Source organism: Lemur catta, chromosome 1 (assembly GCF_020740605.2).
Source record: "Lemur catta isolate mLemCat1 chromosome 1, mLemCat1.pri, whole genome shotgun sequence".
NCBI lineage: Eukaryota > Metazoa > Chordata > Mammalia > Primates > Lemuridae > Lemur > Lemur catta.
In genome coordinates this window covers 25,208,873-25,234,742 of record NC_059128.1, presented here as the reverse complement: position 1 = coordinate 25,234,742, position 25,870 = coordinate 25,208,873, and the positions used below count along the sequence as shown (strand labels likewise).

General features: G+C 40.1%; 1 protein-coding gene across 5 annotated transcripts in view; it reads right to left on the bottom strand.

The window, feature by feature from the left end:
- MLH3 (mutL homolog 3) overlaps positions 1–23,222 on the bottom strand; it is a 30,282-nt gene extending 7,060 nt beyond the window's left edge. For 2 of the 5 annotated variants that reach the window (XR_006737945.1, XM_045563711.1), the window contains exons 1-11: positions 23,075–23,222; positions 18,340–21,685; positions 14,699–14,797; positions 13,923–14,008; positions 12,885–12,989; positions 11,720–11,792; positions 6,994–7,065; positions 5,479–5,590; positions 4,327–4,486; positions 1,156–1,179; positions 975–1,053 (exon numbers count right to left, since the gene is read on the bottom strand). Coding sequence is in view for 4 of the 5 variants with exons in the window: in XM_045563711.1 (XP_045419667.1) it covers positions 975–1,053; positions 1,156–1,179; positions 4,327–4,486; positions 5,479–5,590; positions 6,994–7,065; positions 11,720–11,792; positions 12,885–12,989; positions 13,923–14,008; positions 14,699–14,797; positions 18,340–21,622 (4,093 nt within the window). In the remaining variant the exon portion in view is untranslated. Of the gene's footprint in view, positions 1–974; positions 1,054–1,155; positions 1,180–4,326; positions 4,487–4,605; positions 5,089–5,478; positions 5,591–6,993; positions 7,066–11,719; positions 11,793–12,884; positions 12,990–13,922; positions 14,009–14,698; positions 14,798–18,339; positions 21,686–23,074 lie in introns of those variants that run through there. The other 3 variants (XM_045563730.1, XM_045563720.1, XM_045563738.1) reach the window with 3 other exon arrangements.
- Positions 23,223–25,870: the final 2,648 nt, after the last annotated feature.

Sequence of the window (25,870 nt, the reverse complement as noted above, 5' to 3'; positions counted from 1 at the left end):
TGAAGACCCTTGTGGGCCTAAAAGTAATGGGTCATCATTGACACATTTTGGTAGAAGAATGATATGCTCAGAGGGATGTTTCAAAAAGATTGCTCTGGGTACTGAGGGAGCACAGCTTGAAGGGAAGCCAGAATTGACATGGGGAACCAAGTGCCCCCAAGGGCTCAACCATGGCAAGAACAAGGGAGGTGGCAGTGGAGACAGACGGATGCAGACAGACTTAAGATATGTTTTGAAGGCAGGACGATGAAATTTGGTGATGGGGTAGGTATGAGGGGTAAAGACAGCATAAAGTGGCAAAGGGCTTTAGGATATCTGCAGGAGACAGACTAAGGATGGACTGTGGTACCTAAGCTCGAGAAGACAGGAAGTGAAGTGAGGAGAAGGTTGATGTGAGGGATAAAATGGGGGGCGGCTCAGTGCATTGGAGACTCCACTGTGGTCAAATGATAGCTGCAAGGGATTCTGTAGCTGTCATAATCCCTAGAGCCAGTTCCTCTAATACCATTTTTTATATTGTGTCATATTACCTTAATCAAGAACCCTTGATGACTCTTTCTCACTAGCCTAATTTCTTGATGCTCTTTGCTGCTTCTCATGTAACTAATTTGTTTCTACCTCTGCATCTCTGCACAGGCTATTTCTTCTCCTGTAATGAACTCCCCCTTCCATGCTATGAATCCATGTCCCTCGGCTCATTCCAAACTCATTCAAAATGCATCTCCTCTGGGAGTGACCCCTCCATTCATATTAGTCAGTCGCATTATAGTCTAATTTATGTGTTGGTATTTTGCTTTGTATTAACAAAAGTATTTTTTTAGGCTTCATTTTTATGCATATTCAGTTTCTTGATCTAAACTGTACCCTCTAAGAGGCGAGCAGTAAATGTGCCTTCCACCCTTTTGCAATCACTGTACCCCTGCCGGTGCTTAGCACGCAGACACACTCAATAGCCGCTGTGCTGAGGGTCTTACCATGGCAGGCTTGGGACGCCAGCACCTTCTGGACAGTCAGTGGCAACGTCCCTTGGATGCCTCCTGTGGTCTGGAGTAGCTAATGCACAAACACATTATTAACAGGAAAAAGAAATGGGACAATGAAATCTTTTATGTGTGGTACTTCTGTGTAAAACCCCAAAATAAGAGAAAAGCTTACCTCCACTTGTTCTCGAATAAATTCCTACAAAGCAAAAAGGAAAACAGGCATTAATCTATGGTAAGTTGTCTTTGCCCTTTGATAGTTTACAAAATATCCCAATTTTCATTAAAATATGCCTCCTAGAGGAGGAAGTTCCAGCAATACAGCACTTGCATACAAATTTATCTATTGTAAGGCACTTTGAATAAGAAATACCAAGACAACGGAATAGAGTTCTTATTAAATATTGAATATATTTAGCTCCTGAGAATTCCACAAGAGATAGCTCATGCTCTAATGAGGTTATATAACCGGTGAGAGTAGCCCTGATGATTCAACGGGTTCAAAACACCAGGAAGGCCTCTGGTCTGTTTGTATGTAAAATCTTAGCCAGAACAAGTGTGATACTACATACAAACTGAGAATAAATATACAACAATCATCAACACAACTGTGCGCTCAATATAACACTTGCTTAAATATCATAAACATAAGTAGTCACTTCAGTTCCCACAGGCTTTTTTGGGACAATTCCTTTCAGGTCAAAAAGCTTATTTTCTGAGGCATTTTGAGAGTAGTTTCTCCTCCCTCGCACGTCTCTGTCCCTGGGGTAATCTTTTCAATAGTTATATCCCTGTAGATATTAATATTTATAAAAGAACTTTAAATAAATTTAAAGCAGACACTATTTTATGCTACCAATTTGTTTAACCTCTGGAGGTAAAAAACTGTTTTGAGATACAGCACATTTAGTGATTTCTTTTAAGAAAACACAGGATATCTTTATTCCTGGAAATGGCTATGTATAAATCAGCTTCCCAAGAATACAACACAGAAGATTTTCTTTTTAAACTAGAGTCAGAAAATTCTCTCCCCTCCCTCATATACACTCTAGTCTGCTATGCTTATAAATGAGCAGTTACCACCACCAAGAGCTAAGTAGTAGATACTATAGTGTATATATTTTAAAACCCACATATTTTCCTAAACAAAAAGATGTCTCATAATACCCAACCCACTAACAAAGCTTAATGTGGCTGGAGATCAAACCCAACTTTTCTGGTATTCTCTCTTTTGCTTGTTTATCTGGGATGATAAAACCTCCGTTTGTAAGCCTGGTAAGTGGGAGATGGTCTCGATGCTCAGCTTCATTTCATATTTCGATGGTTCAATTAATGCTGAATATCTAAATAATATTAAAAAGGCTCATGCATCAGGCCAGAAGACAGAACTTTATAGAAGGATGTATTAATAATCTTTCAACTGCTAGGTTCATGTGGCTATCTCCTCAAAACACCAAAACTGTTCCAACTTCTCCCAGAATCAAACAAAATCTCTCCTGATCGGCCTGGCTTAATGTAATCAAGATTTTCTGAAACCATAAGCTTTGTTTCAACTTGAAGTAAACTCCTTAACAGTAGTCTTTGAAGTTCCTTCAGGAAAAGTTTTTCTTATAATTTTCTGGTTAAATATTTAGGGATTGAGTTACAATAAAAGACTCTAACAGATCCTATCATTTGGACTGAGGACAATTTGGAGCAGGGGTCTTTGAGAAAATCAGTCTGTGGGGAAGAAAGAGCTCTGCTGGAAACAGCAAAGGCCGTCAGACCCAAAGGCAGTTCTGGAAAATGCCAAACCAAGGTGAGCCAAGAGCTGGCACTGCTGGCTGCCTCTTCCTCTCGAATGTCTTCTCACCCTTAGCCTACAAACATGCTTAGGTCTCTTCCATCTTAAAACAAACAAAAATCCTTCCTCACTCCATGTCCCGCCCGCACTTCCCGACCACCCCTAACCTTTAGCTATCTCTCTCTTCCCTATGCAGCCGCCTTCCAGAAGTTCTGCTCAGCTTCACCTCCTCCCCCTTCGCAGCCTCCTGACCCACTTCGCTCTGCTGTCCGCCCCACCCCATCCCAGGAAGTGATTGCACAGGATAACCAACGTCCTCATGACAGCCAAATCCAACTTTTCAGGCTCTGCTTCGTGGCCACTGTCGACTATTCTATTCCCTTCTTGCTTAAAACTTCCCTTGGTTTTGGCCACATGACTTTGTCCTGATTTCCCTCCTCCCTCTCTGTGCAAATATTTTCAATCATCCTTACAGTTTCCTCTCAGCAGCAGCTTTCCAGACCTTTGCCAAAACATATGCACCCTGAAGGGTGGTGTTCCACCCTCTGTTCTCTTTCTTTACTTTTTTCCTTTTATTTATTTATTTTTTTGGCAGGTGACTTGTTCCACGTGCCTTAGTGGATTCCAACGTTCACGGCCACTGTCCTGTGCTCTCTTCCTTTTCACTCTTCGTTTTCTCCCTGGACAATCTCACTTCCTCTAGGCCCTGCTCCAGCTTCTGATATTATCAAAATATATATACTCTTAACTCTCAAATAGATCCCTACAGCCCAGATTTCTTTTCCAAGTACAAGATCTGTAAGTTGCAGGCACATCCCCATCTGCAGGCACATTCAATGTGCTTATTTTTTTTTTTTTTTTTTGAGACAGAGTCTCACTCCATTGCCCTGAGTAGAGTGCCATGGCATCAGCCTAGCTCACAGCAACCTCAAACTCCTGGGCTCAAGTGATCCTCCTGCCTCAGCCTCCCGAGTAGCTGGGAAGAGGTGCGCACCAAGACACCCAGCTAATTTTCATATTTTTAGTAGAGATGAAGTCTCACTCTTGCTCAGGCTGGTCTTGAACTCCAGAGCTCAAGCGATCCTCCCTCCTTGGTCTCCCAGAGTGCTAGGATTACAGGTGTGAGCCACTGCACTCAGCCTTGTATTCATCTATAGCTTCCTAAACATGGGATCTGCTTCAAGTCTCTGATATCTGTTCCTCTGTCAAGAATGCCCTTCTTCCCTCTTCTGTACTTGGCAGATTCCCACCATTCTATAAGACTTTTCTTAAGAAAACAGTTTTTCCGCGAGTTTCCTTGACCTCCACCTCCCCAGGCACAGTATTTCCATTATACTTGTGAACATATCTCTACTAGCCAAACCTCACTGCACTATAATTATTTAAAGGTCCGTCTTCCTTACCTTGAGCTAATTATTCTTTAAATTTCTAGCCCCTAGAAACAAAACAGGTAATTACCACGAATGCTTGTTGAAGCAATGATGCATATAGAGAATCTCAAGACAAAATATGAGGTTACCATCACTCAGCAACATACTCAACATCTAACCTACTACGTCTTACTTCCACAATGCTCTTGGTCACAGTAGATCTTCCTCTTCGAAGTTCATTGGCTTCTCTTTCTACAAAACAGAGTGGTACTTTTCCCACGAGGACCAGAGAATCACTAGTGTGTGGAAATATAAATTCAAGGCCCAGATCTTCCAGATTTTTGTGGTAACACCTAAAGAGATAACCTCAAATGTAAAAGTCACATTTCAGTACTGGTTCCAAATACTACTTCATAGTTTCTCAAAAGTTGCCACAGGCTTTAGAAGTTTGTATTGTTTTTCTCACACTTACATGTGTTTGTTTGGGATTTTCTTATCAAGTTTTCTTTTTTAATTACATAACCTTCTTTTCTTTTCCATTGACAGAATCAATTTGTGTCTAAGTCTTGTGCCTAAGTTTTTGTCCTTCGCCGGGGAACTGCCAACTTCTCATTGCTGGCACTTAAAGGAGTCTGGCACAAAGAAAGGGTCTGAGAGTGTTTTGAATCAGCATTAAAGCAGGGAGGTAATTAACAGCCCCAGGAACTGAGAAGTCCTGATTAACGGGCTGTAAATAAATGGATCTGCCTCTAATATAAATTATGCCCCAGGGAAAGATATTTATTGGTAGTAGCATGTTGCCAAACCTGAAACAAACTGAGAGACAATTCTCTTTTTCATTTTCAATAATTTGCGCTGCCCAGAAGTGGGAAAGCGTCCTATCTTGTGACTCACTATATGATTTGCCCCTTCCTTGCATCCCAGTGTTTTACTGTCCCCCTCATATGATTATGGTAATGCAAACTAAGAATCTAGAATGCACGGAGACAAAGCAGAATGGAAGCAATTACTGCAGTAACTTTGCTTTCAGAATCAGCAGAGCACAAACACAGACTGTTCCAAGAAATAAAAAGAGTGTTCTAAGCCAACTTCTGGAAGAAATTATCAGGGAAACTCTATGCTATACTCAACAGCAGTGATACAGTGGAAAGAACAGCATTTGGAGTCAGAAGCCCTGCCTTTGAGTGCCTGTGCTCCACCACTTAATACACGTCACGACAAGTCGGGTGACCTCTCTTGGTCTCAGTTTCCTCATCTGAAAATGGAACAACAGTTATGCTTACACCTCACAGAGTTATTGTGACAATTTTTGCCATCGTCATCCCATCTTCATGGTGGTACTAACCGTAAGAGTCTCCTTTGTTCCTCTGTCACTGTTATCTCCAGTGGAGGAATCAGAGTGGAAGACAGTAATTTTTTCCGAGCAGAGCCTTGTGGCTGTTGCCTCTCATAGGAATCTGTTGGAAGAAGGATGAGTGAGTTAAGAATAGGAAGGGAAGTCTTCTAGATTCAGATAAAAACGAAGCATGGCAAGGCACGGCCATGATTTAACTATTCCAGTGCACAGTAGTGTGCTCGCTGTTCAGTTTTAGACTTTGGATTTCCACTTTTAATGTCAAACAAGCCTGCTTACCAATTTTAGTAGTATTTCCAAAATAAGAAATATAAGAATTAAATTTTACATTCAAAGAACACTTCAATGTTCCTATAGTTAATAAGTGTGGTTTCAAGGACAGAGGTGGATACTGTGGATGACTGGGGACATACAAGGGTTCACAACACCATCCTCTGGCTCCAGAAGGCTCCCCATTCCTTCAGAAGGGCTTCCCAGTCTCTGAAGACAATCGGTATTATTTCCGTAGCAAGTAAGTTTTTCTAACACTGTCTTTACTGTGTCTTTCCCAACTCTTAGGCCTTCATTTTATAAGGGAAAGTGAAAATGGTAGTAATGTCATTGCAGTGCTAATCCACGAAATATCTCCCTAGGTCCTTGCCTAACATTTTGACATTTGAGGTTTTTCATTACTTGACCACAGGAGTAAAGATTTTCCTGGTATTTTATCACTTGGTGAGCACACTGCCTCATGATGAGAAAAATGGGTAGCAAAAATGAAAAAGCCTCCTAACACAAAGAAATGATGAACGCTTGCGGTGATGGATACCCCAGTTACTCTGATTTGATCAGTACACATTGTATGCCAGTATCGAAACATCACATGCATCCCATAAATATATACAACTATTATGTACCCATAATTTAAAATGATTTTTTTAAATTAAAAAGCATATATTGATTTTAGAAAGATAATGTAAAAAAATTAGTGGTATTGGTTGCATCTGGGGAGAGAAACTAGGTGGGATGAGAGACAAAGGGTATAAAGGAGACTCTATTGTATTCCCTTTTGTACCTTTCAGAATGGGATCTATTTGATTATACTACTTATTCAAAGGCAAATTAAATTTTAAACTCAAAGCAGTATTCTGGGCCTTCTGAGCTGTTGGTGGCCTCTGCCTGGCGAGGTGTGATGACAGCACACCCAGATCACACGGGCATCTGGAGAGGCGGAGGTTTGTGCTAGACGTCAGAATAAAGCAGCCCGTCCTCAGGTATGTCTGGATTGATAGTAAATACACAGAAAACATGCCTTTGCCATGTAAATAAGGCCCCCATGTTCGAATGAGTACAGTGAACTCCTACATTCTTTCTAATAGAGGCCAAACCGGAAGACTTCAGCTTAATTTTTTAAACATACAGTACAATTCGTGCTTCCTCACAACAGTCACAGCTAGAAAAACTCTTTCAGCTACCCTAAGCCGCTGCGGAGTCGCAAATCTTTTCTGCTGGCAAACTGGTCCTTACCAATAATGAGCTGCTCCAAGCGGACACGCTCGTGCGCGGCGTGTTGATCCACCAAGACCAGCAGGTTTCCACCTACATAGGCAAGAAGTACTGGGGTTTCAAACGCTCAGATCAAGGTTAAAACAGTCACGCTGCATTGAGGGGGAAAAAGCTTAATTCATTTAACTATCTAACAACATGAGCACAAGGGAAAACATACTGAGTAGTATATTGTACCTTTTATTTCCTAAAAAAATTAAAATAATGAGGAAACGATAAGGAGTTTATCTCTGGTGAAAAACTCTTCAGTTCATCACTATTTCATTTATGAAACAAAGTCAGGCCAGGCATGGTGGCTCATGTCTATAATCTCAGCACTTTGGGAGGCCCAGGCAGGAAGACTGCTTGAGCCCAGGAGTTCAAGACCAGCCTGGGCAACACAGCGAGACCTCGTCTCTACAATAAATAAATTAAAAAAATTAGCTGGGCAAGGTGGTGTGTATCAGTAGTCCCAGCTACTCAAGAGGCTGAGACAGGAGGATCACTTGAGCCCAGAAGTTCAGAGTTACAGTGAGCTATGATCATGCCACTATATTCCAGCCTGGGGGACAGAGTGAGACCTGGTCTCTTAAAAAGAACAAAAAAAAAAGTGAAAACTACTCTTATCTCCCCACTGTACAAAAGCAGGCCACAGCTGGATTTGCCCCACCGGCTGTAGTTTGCCCTGCCTAAGCCTGGGGCTTCTCAAACGTCAGGGGCATCCATGACACCCTAGGCTCTTTCGGCTCTTATTAATATGCAGAATCTAATTGAGGAGGTAGAGGTAGGACACAGGCTTCTGCAATTCCAACAAACTCCCAGGCGCTGCTGTGTACAGGCCACAGTCAAGGTGCTAGACTCTCAAGTACAAGTGACGAGGCAGAATGTTCTGACCCAAAAAGCCAAACCTACAGGGAAATCTCTTTCTCATGGACAGGAGAACTGACTCTCGATGACAAGAGTACTCCTTTTTAGCTTGTAATTTTATTACTTTTGACAGAAGGGTTGAGTTTTATTGCTATTGATTATATTGAAATAAGAGTTCTCCTCCTGAATTTCATCAAAATAGGTAATGCCTGTTTTTCCTATTTCTACTAAAAGATTAAAAAATTGTTTCTATGACACCATCAAATTCATGGCATGAGAGCTTAAGACTTAAAGAAAGAAAAGGAAATAAATTTTCTGACAGCATGTTCAACCCCAGTAACAGCCCCCAAAATGTTGAATTTTAAACTCCTTTGAGGACAGGAGTTGCAGGTGGTTGTGTTGAACACTGAACATCCTGGATTGGGCAAAAGAATGGAATAAATAAAAAACAGTGAGGGAGTAACCTTGAATTTGAAACTAGACCCTATATGAATTACCAAGAGTCAGGGACCCCGTGAAACCAAGCCTGTACCTGACTGGAGGAATAGTTTCTATTGTCTACATAGCGTTCATGATATTTTCTATTCCTTAAATGAAGCAGAATATGTGAAGGTCATTTACTCATGGCAGAAGCTGTGTTTTCGATATGTGAACACAAGAGAATAGAAGCTTCATGAGGGCAGGGACTTTTGTCTGTTATATTCCCAGCATATGTAATAGCACCTGGCACATAATAGGCACTCAATAAATACTTACAGAACAAATAAATAAATCCTTATTCTTTAGTTTGCAAACAACTCTATTTTATTATAGGCAAAAAACATGCAACATAGAATGTCAATATATGGTATTAATTTCAGAATAATTTAAAACAATAATATATTTGCCCATGAAAAATAGGCAAATACCAAAATTAAGGTAAGTCAATTACAGGAATAGGTTGCATTTGGTATTTATGAGTGACAGTAAAAACACTTGCATTTTGATTTAGAAAAACGTATTTATCTAAGAGTACTTTTTCTTTTTTTTTTTTTCCGAGACAGAGTCTCACTCTCTTGCCCAGGCTAGAGTGCCGTGGCATCAGCCTAGCTCACAGCAACCTCAAACTCCTGGGCTCAAGCGATCCTACTGCCTCAGCCTCCTGAGTAGCTGGGACTACAGGCATGCACCACCATGCCCAGCTAATTTTTTCTATATATATATTTTTTAGCTGTCCAAATCATTTCTTTCTATTTTTAGTAGAGATGGGGTCTCGCTCTTGCTCAGGCTAGTCTCAAACTCCTGACCTAGAGCAATCCACCCGCCTCGGCCTCCCAGAGTGCTAGGATTATAGGCGTGGGCCACCACGCCCGGCCTAAGAGTACTTGTTGATGGCATCTAACTAATCTAATGATAATATAAAAATCTCAAGAGAAATTTAAATAGATCCCTTTTGCTTCTATGAACATCTGCAGATTTTGTTGCTACATCCATCTCGAGTCCCATCAATAGAGATTTGGGGATCTCGAAAACAACAAAGAAGTCCATGTAATCAAAACTTTTAAAAATTCTATTAATTTTCTAGAAATTGTAAAACTGCAGGAACTTGACCTTCACTAATTCCATATGCACGATAACTCTGACAGGACTTTAGGGTAATTTACCTTTGATCCACCAACCTGGAGCCAACCCTCTACTGGTGCCCAGGACTCCCAGCCACTCAGGCTTTTTCAGGAACCTTATACTATCAAGCATTCCTTGTAAATGTGCTAGAGATTCTCCCATTAAAAAAAAAAAAAGTCTTTTCTCCCCCTTCGCCTCCCCCAGTCCCTCTCTTGCATGTCACAGACAGATTTCTGAGTCTCTCCCTGCAGTTGCCATTGGCGCCATCTACTTCTTGCCCCATCTCTTCTCTGAAACAGCTCTCATTTGCTGAAGTTCCTCATCTCCATTGACACAAAACCAAACAGTTCTCATCTTACTTCATGTCTCAGCAGCATTTGGCATGAAGTCTTGGCTTCACAACACAACATTCTTTTTTTTCTTCCTATTTCTCTAGCTGTTCCTTCACAATCTCTTTTGCTCGTTCCCCCTTTTCCACCCAGCTGTTCAATGTTGAAATTATTCTAGATTCAGGACCTCTTCTCACTCTTCACTCCTTTTCTAGGTGATAAAATTTATACTCAGGACTTCAATGACCAACTAACTATATGCTGGCAACTCAAATTTATATCTCTGTGTCAGAACACTTCTCTAGTCTACACCTGTAATGTCCAACCACCTTCATGACATCTCTTCTTGAACATTTCAAAGAGAATATAGACTGAACTCACGATTTTCATCCTGCCTGCCTGCTCTACCAGCTAGGATGCCAGAAAACTAGGAGTCGTCTCTGACATACCTTCCCCATACCCAGTCCCTCACCAAGCCCTGGGGACTTTATCTCCTAAGTATCTTTCCAATGCATTCACTTCTCTCTAGTTCATCCTGGTCCCAGCTAACCATCCTTTCTTAGATATTGAAATACCTTCTTACAGTCTCTCTGCAGTTACTGGAACTCCACTCTTATTCCTATTCCATTCTCCACACTGCAATCTGAACAATCTTTTCAAAATGCAAATGAGATATGACATGTCCATCTCCAAAACAACATCAGAAAACAAAAAGTTGCCAATTGTTTCCCACTGGTGTTAACTGGCATTTTAAGATCTAGCTCCTACCTAATGTTGTAGCCTCGTCTCCAGTTGTCCTTGCCCTGCTCCTGCTCACTGAGAAGAGGAAATCACAAGCTGCGTATGTTAGTCCCTCCCTTCTATACCTAGTTAACTCATATTCATACTTTAGACCTCATTTTGTCAAAAAACGCTTCCCTGAACTCCCTGATGAAATCAAATCTCCCAATACAGGTTCCTGCAGCATCTTTTATCTCTCCACCATAACATGAGCTAGGGTTAAAATTTTATGTTTGTGTAATTACCTGTTTCTCCTGCATGTATATCTTTTCTTTTTTTTTTTTTTTTTTTTTGAGACAGAGTCTCACTCTGTTACCCAGGCTAGAGTGCCATGGCGTCATCCTAGCTCACAGCAACCTCAAACTCCTGAGCTCAAGCAATCCTCCTACCTCAGCCTCCTGAGTAGCTGGGACTACAGGCATGTGCCACCATGCCTGGCTAATTTTTTCTATATATATATTTTTAGCTGTCCATATAATTTCTTTCTATTTTTAGTAGAGACGGGGTCTCACTCTTGCTCAGGCTGGTCTCCAACTCCTGAGCTTAAACAATCCACCTCAGCCTCCCAGAGTGCTAGGATTACAGGCGTGAGCCACCGCGCCCAGCCTGCATGTATATCTTTTCCCAGTATGGTGTCCCTAGGGCCTGGTACCATCCCAGGCATACAACAGGCACTCAATCCACATCTCTTGAATGAGTTAATGTTATTTATAAACTATTACTGTTTCATTAAAGCATGTCACCAAGAGAGTCTATGTAACTCTTGATAAACCTAGCAGAGTTCATTATATAAACTTTCTAATATTATAAAGGGAAAAATATTATTAAAAAGTCACATATTATAAAATATTTAAAGAATAGAAGATGAAATTCTCCCTTTGCCCACCCCCATTTTCACTCCCAAGGTAACTACTTAGTCATCTTGTGTGTGTATCTTATGTATAAGTATGTGTGTATGTACATAAAACTAAATGTACTTTAAAAACTATTGTTTTCCAATATTCATAATTTAGATTGGCTTTATCTAATCTGTCCAAATCATTGAAACTGTATTTTATACCAAAAATAACCTTAAAAGAAGCTTATCAGAAGACCGGCTGGTTAGAATCGAAGCTAACATCCATTCCTACCTGCCTTGCCACTCTCTTCAGTCTTCGTGCTCATCATGCAGGCAATAAACTTGTTGTCAACTTGCTGGAGAACCTGCCATACATTCAAATAAGAGGTACAGCACTAAATAAAAACTAAGAAAGGCTTATCTGCACAGAAAGAGACAAACTGTACTGTATTTAGAGTTGTTGCATTAGCACACTCCTATTGGAGACCGAGCTGAGGTGCTGAGGAACCCCAGGAGCCATCAGGAAGGGAGAAAGAATGGGCATGCAGACAGGTGCTAACAATGCTTTAGAGCAGAACCCGGATGTTCCCAACTGAGTGACTGTTGATAACAGGTAATATGAGCAGAGACTGCTAAAAACAGGGCTGAAATAAATTTTAAAAAATTCTGCAAAAGCAAGGAAAACCATTTTGGAGGAGCTAGTCCATTAAGACAGTAAAAGCCACTACTGGCTTTAGACCTTGGTAGCTCCTCTTCTATCCAGGTACTCGAGGCTCCTCCAACACTCCCTCGTCTATACCACTGCCCCAGGGGCTATTTCTGGATCAACTGCTTACTTGCTCTGGTACCAGGTCAACGCCAGGTTAGTCATTTACCTAGATCTGTCTAATCTCCTAATTTGTTTCCATAGTGAAAACAAGGAGACTAAGCCAAAGTGGCAAACAGAGGGCAAAGTAGAAAAGCAGATGAGACAGGGGGTCCCTTTTGTTAATGGAACTCCTCAGTCTGGGCTTTCCTAAGCATCTGTAGCCTCACACAAGAGAGGGCCATTTTAAAAAGGGCATTGTTGCACATTTAAGGACAATATCACTAAAGCACTTTGTTGATTTACAAATTATTGTCAAATATAAAGTCAATATAAAATCCTTGACAGGAATACCTTACCAGTCCTCTAAACTGTGAGCCCGAATCCATAATTCATTCCCTCCAAACCTAAGGACCTTTCTTTCTTTGTAATTATAATTAATCCCTTGCTTTTTCTTCTAATGATAAAAGTTCTAGTAATATTTAAAACACACACGTGCCTTGCTCAAGTTGGTCTATATCATTAAATAAATCCAATTTCAGACGAGTTAGTATAGCCTAGGCTATACATACATATATATATATATATATGTATGTATGTATGTATATATATATATATATATATATATGAGATTTCAAAGTCAACCTTTTACCTGCATCGAATGAATCATTTCTTTGGTGAAACGATAGGGAAACAAGATGTTGTGAATTTTAACTGCTAAGCTCTCAGCCTGGCCACTGCTTACATCAACAGCAACCTAGAAAGACCCAGCAAAAACATCATTTAAATTTTAATTTTTTATGTCTGCAGAACTGTTTTACAACAGACCTCAAAGTACTTTAAAAACATCCACTTTCATATAACCTACTAGAGGCGATGCGTTGAATTCTGGGAACTTACAGAAATTCAAAAGGCTCTATGAATAATGAGTCCTAAACAATAATATTTGTTTATAATCAAAATTAATGCCAAAAGTCAATATGGTTTCAGAACAACCATTTCTCTATGCTCCATGATCAAATCCTAAAAGACATTGAAACTGAAGAATCAGTACTCAAATGCTCACCTTTTATACATCCTCTTTGCAACACACATGGTACATTCTGTGACAATACATGAGGAGAGAACATACTCGCAGGTCCAATGACTAACTGTTCCTCCAGTAGGAGATTCACCACTTTATCTAATGATAATAGATTTATCATCACCACCCTGAATACTTTGCCAAAGCTGCAAGTCAGGTTTTTTAAGAGTGGTAAAAGCATTCACTAGTCATGCATTGATTATACATGTTTAATCCAAAATGCCTGAGCTTCCAATATGCTAGGAATTTGATTCCTCCTCTTCACATTAAACATTAATTTCCAAATAAATTATTCAGAAATATGCCCAGTTTCTATTCATAATTACAAATTAGTATAGTCATTCATGCCCATATCTAGCTTAAATGAAATTCAAATTTTATTTTTATTTTTACTTAGTTATTCATTTTTTAAGAGACAGGGTCTCACTATGTTGCCCAGGCTGGAGTGCAGTGGCTATTCACACGCACAATCTTAGCACACTGTGGCCTCAAACTCCCGGGCTCAAGTGACACTCAAGTAGCTGGGACTACAGGCATGTGCCACTGGGCCTGGCTTGAAATTCCAATTTTAAAATAACAGGCAAAGAAAAATTGCTGTAGACTCACCTCTGGATAACGAGCAAATACTGGATTGTCCCATTCTGATAATAAGGACTGAAGCGATTCACTACCAACAGCATCATCCACAGTATCTAGAGCAAAAGGAGACAGGTAAAGTTGGCATCAAAAGCCCCAAGGAAAAGGGGGAATGTCATCTCCTGTTTGGTGAGCTGCAGCCTCAAGATCAAAGATCAGACGCTTGTTCCTATATTCTAGAAATGTTCAGTGTTTGTGGTATCGCTACATTGTTTCGATCTGTTACTTCTTAAACTATCTTGTGGCATTATAGCTTTTCTCCAAACTGTTTACAAGAGACATTTCAGAATATAAGTCCAGTTCAGAAGAAACTATGGCTCAAATTAGTAGCCTCACTGCCTTTAGGTAAAATATACCTTATCTATTCTTGAAAACAAATGAAAAATAATAAATGTTTAACTTTTTTCAAAGAGTTCTCCTTAGATAAAACTACTACAGTATGGAGTGCAACTCCAATCTTTTTAAAAATAAGAAACATTTCCCCAATCACAAGACACCACAGACTATGCATAATCACCAAGTATTGACCTCAAGTCTGGAAAAGTAATTTCTGATCTAAATGCATGCACTGAATTACTTAGTTCTGCTGTTAAATAGGGCCGTGGGGAATTCCTGGTTCCAGTAAGGTACAGCTGGCACTGATCAAGCTTAATGTAGCCCTGCTTTGCTTTTTGAGGTAGGTGGCACAGTGTATACTAGGTGCCCTGGGGTGTACTGGGTGGCCCGGCAATCCCTGTTGCCCCTACCTCTGTCATTCTGTCTCATCACAGTCCTCTCTGCCCGCGCTCTTGGAAGGAAAGGAAGAACAAGGTTGCTTCTAAAAGGATGACACCTGTACTGAAACCCTAAATACAAAAAAGAAAAACCTAGGAATTTAAAATCAAAACACAAATAAACTATTCTGTACAAACTGAATCAAGACATAAGAAAGAGTACTAAACACTAGATTGAGAATCAGAAGTTCTTTAATGAAATTATTGTGTTAACTTAGGAATCTACACTAATGCTTAGTCCCATATCCATCCATACCAGACAGAATGATATCTAGACGAGGTCACAGTGATTCTCAATGGGAGGCAATTCTGCATGAGGGGACATTTGGCAATGCCTTGAGGTATTTTTCATTGTTACAACTTGGGTGACGGGTGTTACTGGCATCTAGCAGATAAAGGCCAGATGCTCCTAAACATCTATGATGCATAGGACAAACCCTACAGCAAAGAATTATTCAGAGAAACCCTATATTAGACATATAGTGGTACTGAATTGTCACCATAACTTGATGCACACTTCACAAATCTCTAATTTATGTCTCTATTATAACACTTACCTTATTACAATTATGTTTAGATAACTGTCTTCCCTAACAGACTGTGAACTCCTGAAAGCAAAGTCAGTTAATCTGCAATGTGACAGCACCTAGCATGGTGTGAATGATCAACAAATGCTGAATGAATAAATGAATAGATGCATGAATGAAAGATTCTCAATTCAAACTGCAAAGTCTGGTAAGATCTGGCTCGAATTCTACCTTTCTCTCTGAAGGATGATCAGATTTGTGTTTTAGAAACTGCTGAATTTGACAGCTTTTGAACAGGAGCAAAACATAATGAAACTGTTATTTCAAAAAGACAAACCTGTTGGACAAAAACTTAAGAGAGATTAACTAAAAATGATAAAAATTAAGGTATAAGGTGAAATAAGGTTTTTAACTACTAATAGAAAAAACTGAGTTAAAGACATTTTAAAGAAAAAATTACCAGGGCTTGGAGACTTGATATTACTTAAAATGACCTTTATAGAGCCTCTCCTCTGTACAGTAACACTTATCTCTGAACAATTCATCTCATGTAACTTTTTAACGTATGGTTCAAAACTGTCCTAATGTCCTGCTCTACATCAGCCATTTATTTTCTTTTTTTTTTTTTGGAGACAGAGTCTCACTCTGTTGCCTGGGCTAGAGTGCCGTGGCGTCAGCCTAGCTCACAGCAACCTCAGACTCTTGGACTCAAGCAATCCTTCTGCCTCAGCCTCCCGAGCAGCTGGGACTACAAGCATGCACCACCATGCCCAGCTAATTTTTTCTATTTTTAGTTGTTTGGCTAATTTCTTTATATTTTTAGTAGAGACGGGGTCTCGCTCTTGCTCAGGCTGGTCTCAAACTCCTGACCTCGAGCGATCCTCCCGCCTCGGCCTCCCAGAGTGCTAGGATTACAGGCGTGAGCCACCGTGCCTGGCCTACATCAACCATTTCTAGAAAGGTAACATCCCATGTGAATGCAGGGTGTGGAGGAGCCATCTTTTCATGGAACTTGCTTCTATACCAAAAATATTTTTCATTAGGAAACTATGACTTAGCATGACCCTCAAAAATTCACTACAAGATATGCTAGTCCTGAAAGTTAAGTAGGTTAAAGTGTTTTATGCATCTAGATTTATTTAACAGGAGCAGATGTCAATGGTGAGTATGGCAGCTAAGATTCCCCCTTTGTTTTAGCAACAACCATCTCACAGTATAATGTAATCCAGTTGCTTTTTGGCACCATAGCAGAAGCAGTTGCATTTCAGGAAGATGAGGTGCCAGTGCCTTAGATTTACCTCTGATAAGCAATCAGTATAAATCAGGACGTAAAACTACATGGATTAAAAGCACATAAAGTTGCTTTAAAAGCAACTTGATAATCTCAGGACTAATACTGAAAGAAAAGGGTCTTCTCCTATTTAATACTTTGAAAGTTCCTACAGTGATTATATTTTTCACAAGGAAAAAATGAAAAAACTTCGAAGGTCTTATTTAACCTTAAATCAGAACCTCCTGCTAAAGATATTCCTCTAAGGAGAAATTATGAGTTGACTTAAAATTATATTCATACACTTTACATTCTTTAGCAGCATTCAAGACTTTGAACATGGGTGCCGATTTCATGTTTATCCTCGTAGTGCAAAGCCAGGATTTATAGCCAGATAGAAATCAGCTTTACCATCTCCCAACATCTGGCTCTCAACACACTGCCAAAACAATGTCACTTTTAACGTTGATTGAACCCTGAGAACCCAGAGTCCTAGTCCAGGCTCTAATGTAGCCTTGTGGTATAATCTAAAAGCCATATTATTGTCTTCCTGAGTAACAGCTAGTTATACCATAAACAGATCAAGTGGATTACCATATGCTTTAAAGTAAAGTACATTTGAAAAGTATAGTTATGAAAGTGTATACTTAACTTATATTTTGAAAAATTTATGGTCAAGTCTTACTTTCTGGAAAAAAATTCATAAATATAGTATTGTACTGAGCCATAGAGCTCACAGGGAAACCTAGGATGATTACAGAATCATTCTGGCTTTTAACCTGGGAGCACAGAGAGAAACTTCCAGGATAATACCACACTGGCGCTGCAGGTGCCTTTATTTTATTTTATTTTTTGAGACAAAGTCTCACTGTGTCACCCCAGGTAGAGTGTAATGAAGGGTATAGCTCCCTGCAACTGAAAACTGAGTTCAAGTGATCCTTCTGCTTCAGCCTCCCGAGTAACTGGGACTACAGACACATACCACGACACCCAGCTAACTTTTCTATTTTTAGTAGAGATAGGGGTCTCACTCTTGCTCAGGGTGGTCTTAAACTCCTGAGCTCAAGCAATCCTCCTGTCTCGGCCTCCCAGAGTGCTAGGATTACAGGCGTGAGCTACCGTGCCCAGCCTGCAGGTGCCTTTAAAGATAAATTTCTGGGGGGTGTGATGGCTCATGCCTGCAATCCCAGCACTTTGGGTGACAAAGGAGGGAGGATCACTTGAGCCCAGGAGTTTAAGACCAGCCTGGGCAATGTAACAAGACTCCATCTCGATAAAAAATAAGAAAAATTAGCTAGGCCTGGTGGCACATGCTATTCAGGAGGGTGAGGCAGGATTGCTTGAGCCCAGGAGTTCGAAGCTGCAGTGAGCTATGATCATACCTCAGCACTCCAAGCTGGGCGAAAAAGCAAGATCCTGTCTCTAAATAAACAAAAGACAAATTTCTAGGAAAGCTGTGTATTTCGGAGGCAGGGGAAAGTAGGATAGGAAAGTACTGTGGCTCTCCCCAGCTATTAATAGTACTATTTTCATTAAAATTTGACTGTCTCACCCTCTTTCTTCTTACACATACATACACCCCTAGACACATATATGTACACTAAGGTATCCTATATCAATTTTTCATTGTATTTTTACATTTAAATGAGTTGGACCTAGAGAATCTTCACATACCATAAAACACAACGTGTGTTTTATAACTGGTTTTCAAAATGTTCTATCTGTTGAGATCACTTCTTTGAACAGTGTGTATCTTACTCCTTGCCCATTATCCTATCTTCAAAAGAATTTCATGCCAGCGAGCACTGTATACTTACCATTCTCAAGTACGACATCCACAGCTACAGTTGTCAGGTCTTTAGTACATGCGGTCTCAACGTCCTCAGTAGGAGCAATGAATGTGCTAAGTCCAGTTCTTTTGTTGATGTAAACCATTCTTCCCAGGGCTGCATCAAAATGCTGCTGCCAATCCAAAGAACACATGTTGGACTCTTCCTTTTCAGAACAAGCTCTTGCTTTAGATTCCTTGTTGGGAAAACAAATTCCATTTTGGTCGCCCGTGGAATCTTCTACCTGACTCACTAACATTCTACTGGGAGAGTCAGGACTTCCTATCTGTTGTTCTGAAGCTCTGATAAGAACATCTGAATCTTTACTGATAACTTTAGAATCATAGGGTAATACCAAAGGAGTTTCTGGAATCACAGAGTTCTCTTTTGCTTTGTTGTTAGAATATGTTTCACTATCTGTATTAAAGGAATTATCCTGTGTGACAGAATCTGACATTGGGATGATACCACTCTCTGTTTTTTTATGCTCATTTTTAAATAACTTACAAAAATCTAGGGTTGATTCACTGCACAAACCTTTCCTACTGGAATCTGAATTTGGAAGTTCATTAAAATGACTCGTCACCTCCACTGTTTGAGTTTCTTTTTCAGAACCCTTCAGTCTGGATAATTTAGAGGCTAGTGAATTAGGTAACTTCTCAAGATCCAAAAGTTTTCTATCAAAGTGAGATAACTCCTGTAGAGTTACAGGACTTTCTCTCAAACGAGGCGTCTGTTGTTCCAAACAATCTTCATCCTTGGAAAACGGAAACTTCTCTGAGTAAAGCATGTGACTTACTGGTTGACAACTATTGGAATCATTATGCTCCACAGTAATGATTTTATAAATATCAGAGTTGTCCAAGTGGCTTTTATCTTTCAGTGGAACATCAGGTTCAGCTTGAGGACTGAGATTGGTAGTGACTTCAATATAATTTTTCTCCACTTCTATGTCCAGAGGATTTTTAACCGTTCCATATTGCCTCTTAAACTTCTCTAAAGATCCTAGTTGTGAACTCAAGCTTAGCTTCTTACGCACTATGGGTTTGGAGGAACCAATCAATTTATCTGTTCTTTTACTACCATTTGACAGATGTCTATGCCAAGGGAAAGCAGAGGATGTATCAGGTAATAAGCAACCTGTATGTGATTTTTTACTACCTTCCTGAAAAACAGTAATATTTTTAGAAGTTGTTATAGTTTCATTCTCAAGCCCATAACTTATATTTGTCCTGCAAAATTTTTTGTTGGGCAGTTGAGCAGATTCTTTACTTAAGGTGCTGGCTAAATCTATGATGTTTGGAGTTTCAACTGAATGACGTGTTCTATTTCCAAATGCTTCTTGGGCACTTGTGGGACCAGGTCGAACATAATTTTTAAATGAGTGCTCTGTTTCAGTTGATTTAGTTTGCTCATTTTGTACCACATGAGTTATAAAGCCAGTGGAACATAATTTAACTTGTCCATAACTAAAAACGTTTATTCTTCCACAGTGACTAGGTTCTTTTTTTCTTTTCTCTTTCTCTATCTGAGCACTATGTACTCTCAGTGATGCTGTTTCAAAAGGCAGAGGTTGGCATCCCATTTCAGTGGTATCTTTAAATCTCTCTAGTGGATTCTGAATTCTATTATTTTTGAAGATGTTAGTAGCTATGCCACTAACAGTAGTACTTACTTTCTGTATTTCTCGATCCATTCCACTCTCCTCAAAGTGATGTGGTGTCTGAAAAGGGCTTGGAAACATTTCTGCACTGGTCCCACATGGATTTTCTAAAGAGTTATGTTCTAAGCAAGATTTTTTATGTTTCTCATTTCCTCCTGGTTCTGTTGCTTCAATTGTCTCTTGTTCTAACATCCTTGAGTCTGAGCAAGAGCTATCTTTGTTTTGTGTAGATGACTCTGTCCTTTTACTATGGCCTTGGCCATCTGATTCATAAGTATACAAAAATGAATTGTTTGTATCTTTTCTGATAGCTTCTGAATCCCTAGAGTTCTGTGTGTTTATGCTTTCTATAGTAGCTTTTCTTTTCACAGCTTTTGATTGCAAATTGCACATCTCATAGGAATCCAAAATGTTATTACACGCTTCCTGGAAACTGCCCTGGTCATGCTTCTCATCAGAAGATATATGCTTCTGAAGAGCAGCACCAAATAAACTAAAATCATTATGTTCACTAAATTCCTTAATGTCCTCACCTGATAATTCTACAAATAATTTTTCTCGCTTTAAAAACATTTTCACTCCTTCCTGAATGCAAATCAAGAGTGTATCCCAGTTTTGAAACTCAATCAGAGTTTTTGCTGGCTCCATGCACACATCATACTCACAGAATTGGCACTGCACATTGATTACATATATCCCATAGAGTTCTGGGGTAGAACGATGCCGAGGACTTGAATTCATTTGCCTACTGGCAGGGCCATTCTTTGGCTTGCATATACTACTTTCTCTCCTTAATAAAAAGTCAATGAGTTTATGCAACTTTGTCTTTAAAACTAGTCTTTTGTTCACAAATAAAAACTGCATATTCTTATTGTAATGTGCTTCGGAGCTGATATAGCCACTAAGCTCAAACTCCTTATATTTAAAATTTATTTCTCTTAACTTTTGGGACTTCCCCAAACCATAAATCTGACAAAATCGGGAACAGACGTCTTTGGTTTTAGGGAGCTGAAGAACCATGGAACCAGAAACATCATTTCTCAAAGAGAAAGAAATGGAAGGGTGCATGAGTGAGAGCGCTTCTACCCTTTGCCTGACTTTCTCGAACTCCAGTCTAGGATCCATGCATTTCCTTCTTACAGGTAACTGGTAAAACAAGTTATATACTGTTACTGTTGTCCCAGCACTTGGTCTACTCAAATCAGCTTCACAAGCTTTCAGGGCTTTTCCATTCTGAAACAATTTCACAAAGGTTTTCGTTGTCCTGTTTTTCTTGGACGAAATTTCCACAGCACTGGCCATGTCAGCTATGCTTGCCAAGGCCTCCCCTCGGAAACCATAAAACCTGGGATTCTCCAAGTCCTGTACTGAGCTGCATTTACTAGTGAAATAACGATTTCCCACCTTGTCCACATCATCACTCCCCATGCCAAATCCATTGTCTATCACTTGAACTTGGAAGGTTTCCATGTTCACCCTGACAGCCACACATTTTGCTTCAGCATCAATACTGTTGAGGGCAAGTTCCTCAACACATTGGCCTAAGGAGTTTATGGCCAAACCAGAACGCAATTTGGCTTGAACTTCAACTGACAAGCACTTGATCATGGCAGGTGAAAAGCTGGTGAGAATGCCAGGCTCTGGTTTCCTTCTCTGACTGGAAATAATTGCCTATGGGAGTGAAAAAAAACACACACATATGCAATCAAAGCTTCAGAGTTACACAGCATTACCCATTTCTCTCAAGCATTATGAAGAAATATCATTTGAGGTAAATGAAATCTCTTTTATTAAACCGAATTGTGAAACGAAACAAAACAAAATTATACCTCTGATCTCTAGGCAGATCACACAGCTCATGCTTGGTGCAATGCATTTAACATCCAAAGGACACATTCATAATTTCATAATGTTCACTGCTGCTTTCTAAATCCCACATGCCCTAAAGTGAAATCATAATTACACTTGAAGTTGACCCGTAAGAGAGAACTCGAAATTCTAACCACTTCACCAAAAACAGATGCCTAAATTAAATTCAGCTAAGAAACATTAGCTAGAAATTATTCATGACAAAAATGTCCAAGCTAGTTTCATAATATTTACATGTTACACAATAACCATGACTTTTAGAAAAATACTTATAATGAAGTGTTAAGACATTGTAATAAGGAAGGTGAAGCAACAGGAGGAAATTAAAAGAGTCAAATTGTATCAAAGAGAGATGGGCATTAAGAGATTATTATTATTGTTACTACTGGTTAAATGTAGTTGCCTCAGGGGATACAGGCTGGGAGCGGGAAAGGATAAAGCAGGAAAATTCCTTTTCACAGAAATCTTTCTTTGCCATTTGATTTTTCAATCTTGTTCATGTATTACTTTGACAAGTTTTTAGAAGGTCCTTATTAATACTCTCTTGGTCTTTTCAGACAGGCACAAACTACCTTGGCAATGCTAATGATGGTACGGGGCTGTCTGAAATTCATTTTAAGTTTTCTTGCAGGTAAAAAAAAAATAAGATTCTAGGGCCATTAAAGTTCTCCCTCTCTTCTCCGTCAGTGAGAGACGCACGGGCTGGCCCTCTCGCTGGTGGTGGGGCTGGTTTTTCCAAACGCGGGAAAATCGGGGCTATTAACTGCAGACCTTGTGTTGATTTCTAAGGTAATGAGCTTCGCAGCCCGCAGCGAAGGAGGGGGAAACATTTAATAAGCAATCCGATTAATGTAAACCCACAGCAGCGATTTCCTGACTAGTCCCAGGCCCTTCAGGACCACAACGCCTGGGACGACCAGGACGAGCCGCCCGGGCCCAGCACTAGGCAGGCCTGGGCTGCAGAGCGCGCCGCGCTCCCCGGGCAGGGCGCAGGCCGCCAGGCTCCGGCTCCACCCCGGCCCCTCCCGACTCCATTCCACACACCGGCCCGCCCGGCCCAAGGCCGCGGGGGTTCCCGGGGCCCCGGCGCATCTGGCTCCGCAAAGCTGCCCGCAGCTGTCACCAGGGCCCTTCTGGTGTCAGAAGAGCTCTCGGAATCATCCTTTTGTCGCGTGCTTCCCCCCAAGTCACCTCGAATCACGCTTCATCGACTCTCGGATACCAACCGCCTCGGACGCTGCACGCGCGCACCTTGGCACGAGAGGCTCGTGCACGCACGAAAGGCTCGTGCATGCGCGAGCCCACGAGCATGCGCTTCTGAGGGGACTCGCTGAGAGCGCGCGTGCCTCCGCGACACCCCGGTGCGCATGCGCACCAGGTAGCGCCCAGCCGGGGGCACTCTCGGCACCCCAGAGTCTATTCACATGGGTGGGTACTTGCAGTTCTCAGACCTTATCCCCTTTTGGCATGGTGTGAAAGACTGCTTCTAGTAACTTTTGTTTTTATGTCCTTTCCTGTGTTTGCCCTTTCCTCTTTTCTCATTTTTTTCCCTTTGCTGGAACTGCCATTTAATTCAACACATATTTTATGTATTTGTTTATTGTCTTCTCTCATTAGAACGTAAGCTGTATGAAGGTAAGGAGTTTTGTCAGTTTTGCTTACTGCTGTATCCCTGTGGCCAAGAGGAGTGCCTGGCCTATGGTAGGCACTCAGTGAATGAACAAATCCAGTGCCTTCCATCTTAGAATTATAGCATTTCAGAGCTGGAAAAGGCTGAAAAACTATCTAGTTCCACTTTCTTAATTCACAGATGAGGACACCAAGATTCTCTTCATTAACTTTTTTGATATCTTCCCAATGCCACCACAGTTTCTTTTATAACAATAGGATAGCAGAACTCTGAGAACACTGTGAGAGTGTTTTGCAAACTGTTAACCAATCCTCACCTTTTGCTTTCTGTCTCATTTTCGTTGAAAATTTATTTTAGAAAATTGAAATTTATGACAAATTTGTCAAACCCATTAAGCGTCTGACATATATTAAGACTTTAATGACCAACCAAACCCAATCAATCTTCTAAGGCTGATGAAGCATAATCCTGATTATTGCTTATATAATATATATTATATTAGTTTGCGAGGGCTACCATAACAAAATCCCACAGACTGAGTAGCTTAAACAGAAGTTTATTTCCTTTCAGTTCTGGAGACTAGAAGTTGAGATCAAGGTGTCGGCAGGGATGATTTCTTCTGAGGCCTCTCTCCTTGGCTTGTAGATGGCTGTCTTCACAGGGTCTTTCATCTGTGTTCAACTTTTCTCTTTATTTCCCCAGGAGAAATAAAACAGTTTGCTTTATTTTAAAATAGTAACTTCCTTATATTGGAGAACTGGCCAAAATTCAATACTGATACAAATATAAATTTCTTGCGAGGTCAAAATGTATGTCAGGTAAATTTTCTGAATTTCTTTAAAGATAGAATTTTGAATCATATAAAACAATCAGACACAAGAACATCAACATGTATAAAATAAGCCACAGTTCAAATTTAAGCTGAATAACCAAACCATGTAATTATCTCAAATAATTTTTGTTAATATGTAGGAGAATAATGCACATATTTTCAATAACTTACAAGTGAATGTCTATCTACTCTTCCCATCTCTTAATCTTCCAAGGAAGTATAACTTATTTTTTTTACTAGGTTTACATAAAAAATACAAATATTTACTCATGGTAGGATATTCTGGCATTAACTATACTGAGTTTATCAGAAATAGAAAATCATGAAGATTTGCCAAACATTTAAAAATATGAACACTTACAGCAAGTTTTTTTTTTTTTTGAGACATTGTCTTGCTCTGTTGCCTGGGCTAGAGTGCTGTGGCAACAGCCTAGGTCACAGCAACCTCCAACTCCTGGGCTCACATGATCCTCCTGCCTCAGCCTCCTGAGTAGCTGGGACTACAGGCATGTGCCACCACACCTGGCTAATTTTTTTATTTTTAGTAGAGATGGCCTTGCAGAGCCTGGTCTCGAAATCCTGAGGTTGGTCTGGAAATCCTGACCTCAAGTGATCCTCCCACCTCAGCCTCCCAGAGTGCTAGGATTACAGGCCCGAGCCACTGAACCTGGCCCAGCAAGTTCTCATTAATAGAAGACCTAGATGAGAAAGGCAGTCCTCCACTTTCTAATAACACCTATGGTTTATACTGCATAATATAATTCAATGGAACAGTATTCTCACCGATGATAAACAAATTTATAGGAAATTCATTCACCTATTCAACTTAAATATTAATATAAAGTTAATATTTTGACCAATATTAAAAATTTAAAAATTCTATTATGCTGACACTTTCAAAAGTATTAACTTAGCAATAAGTCATCTTTATGATGCCATTTATTAAACTGAAAGGAAAGAAGATGGTACATTCTGGGTTTTACTTAAAAAAGGGATTTAATTCAATAATTGATTCATTGCTACTTGAAAACAATACCTTCTTTCTCAGCACTGGATGAGGCAAAAGCAGCTTTCGTGGTCTTCAACTTGCCTTTAATGGAAAGCATTACAGAATTTCAGCAGTGAACATCATCTGGTTCCTACTCAAAGCCCAGTTCCAAGAAAATGTGGGAGAGAATCTAAGAGATAAGTTCTGTTCAAGGCATGAAGATTCCAATCTCAAATACTTCACTCCAGCAACTTATGTTATACCAGCTGTTCCATCGTTGAATACTAAATGATCATTGAAAACAAATGAAGATAACAATATCCTCATTGCCATCATTTATTACTAATATTTACATAAATTGTTTTATATCCAAATATATGCATATAAAACATTTGTACAGATAAATTAGTGTTAAGAATTAAAAATGTGCGGCTGGGCGCGGTGGCTCACGCCTGTAATCCTAGCTCTGGGAGGCCGAGGCGGGTGGATCGCTCGAGGTCAGGAGTTCGAGACCAGCCTGAGCAAGAGTGAGACCCC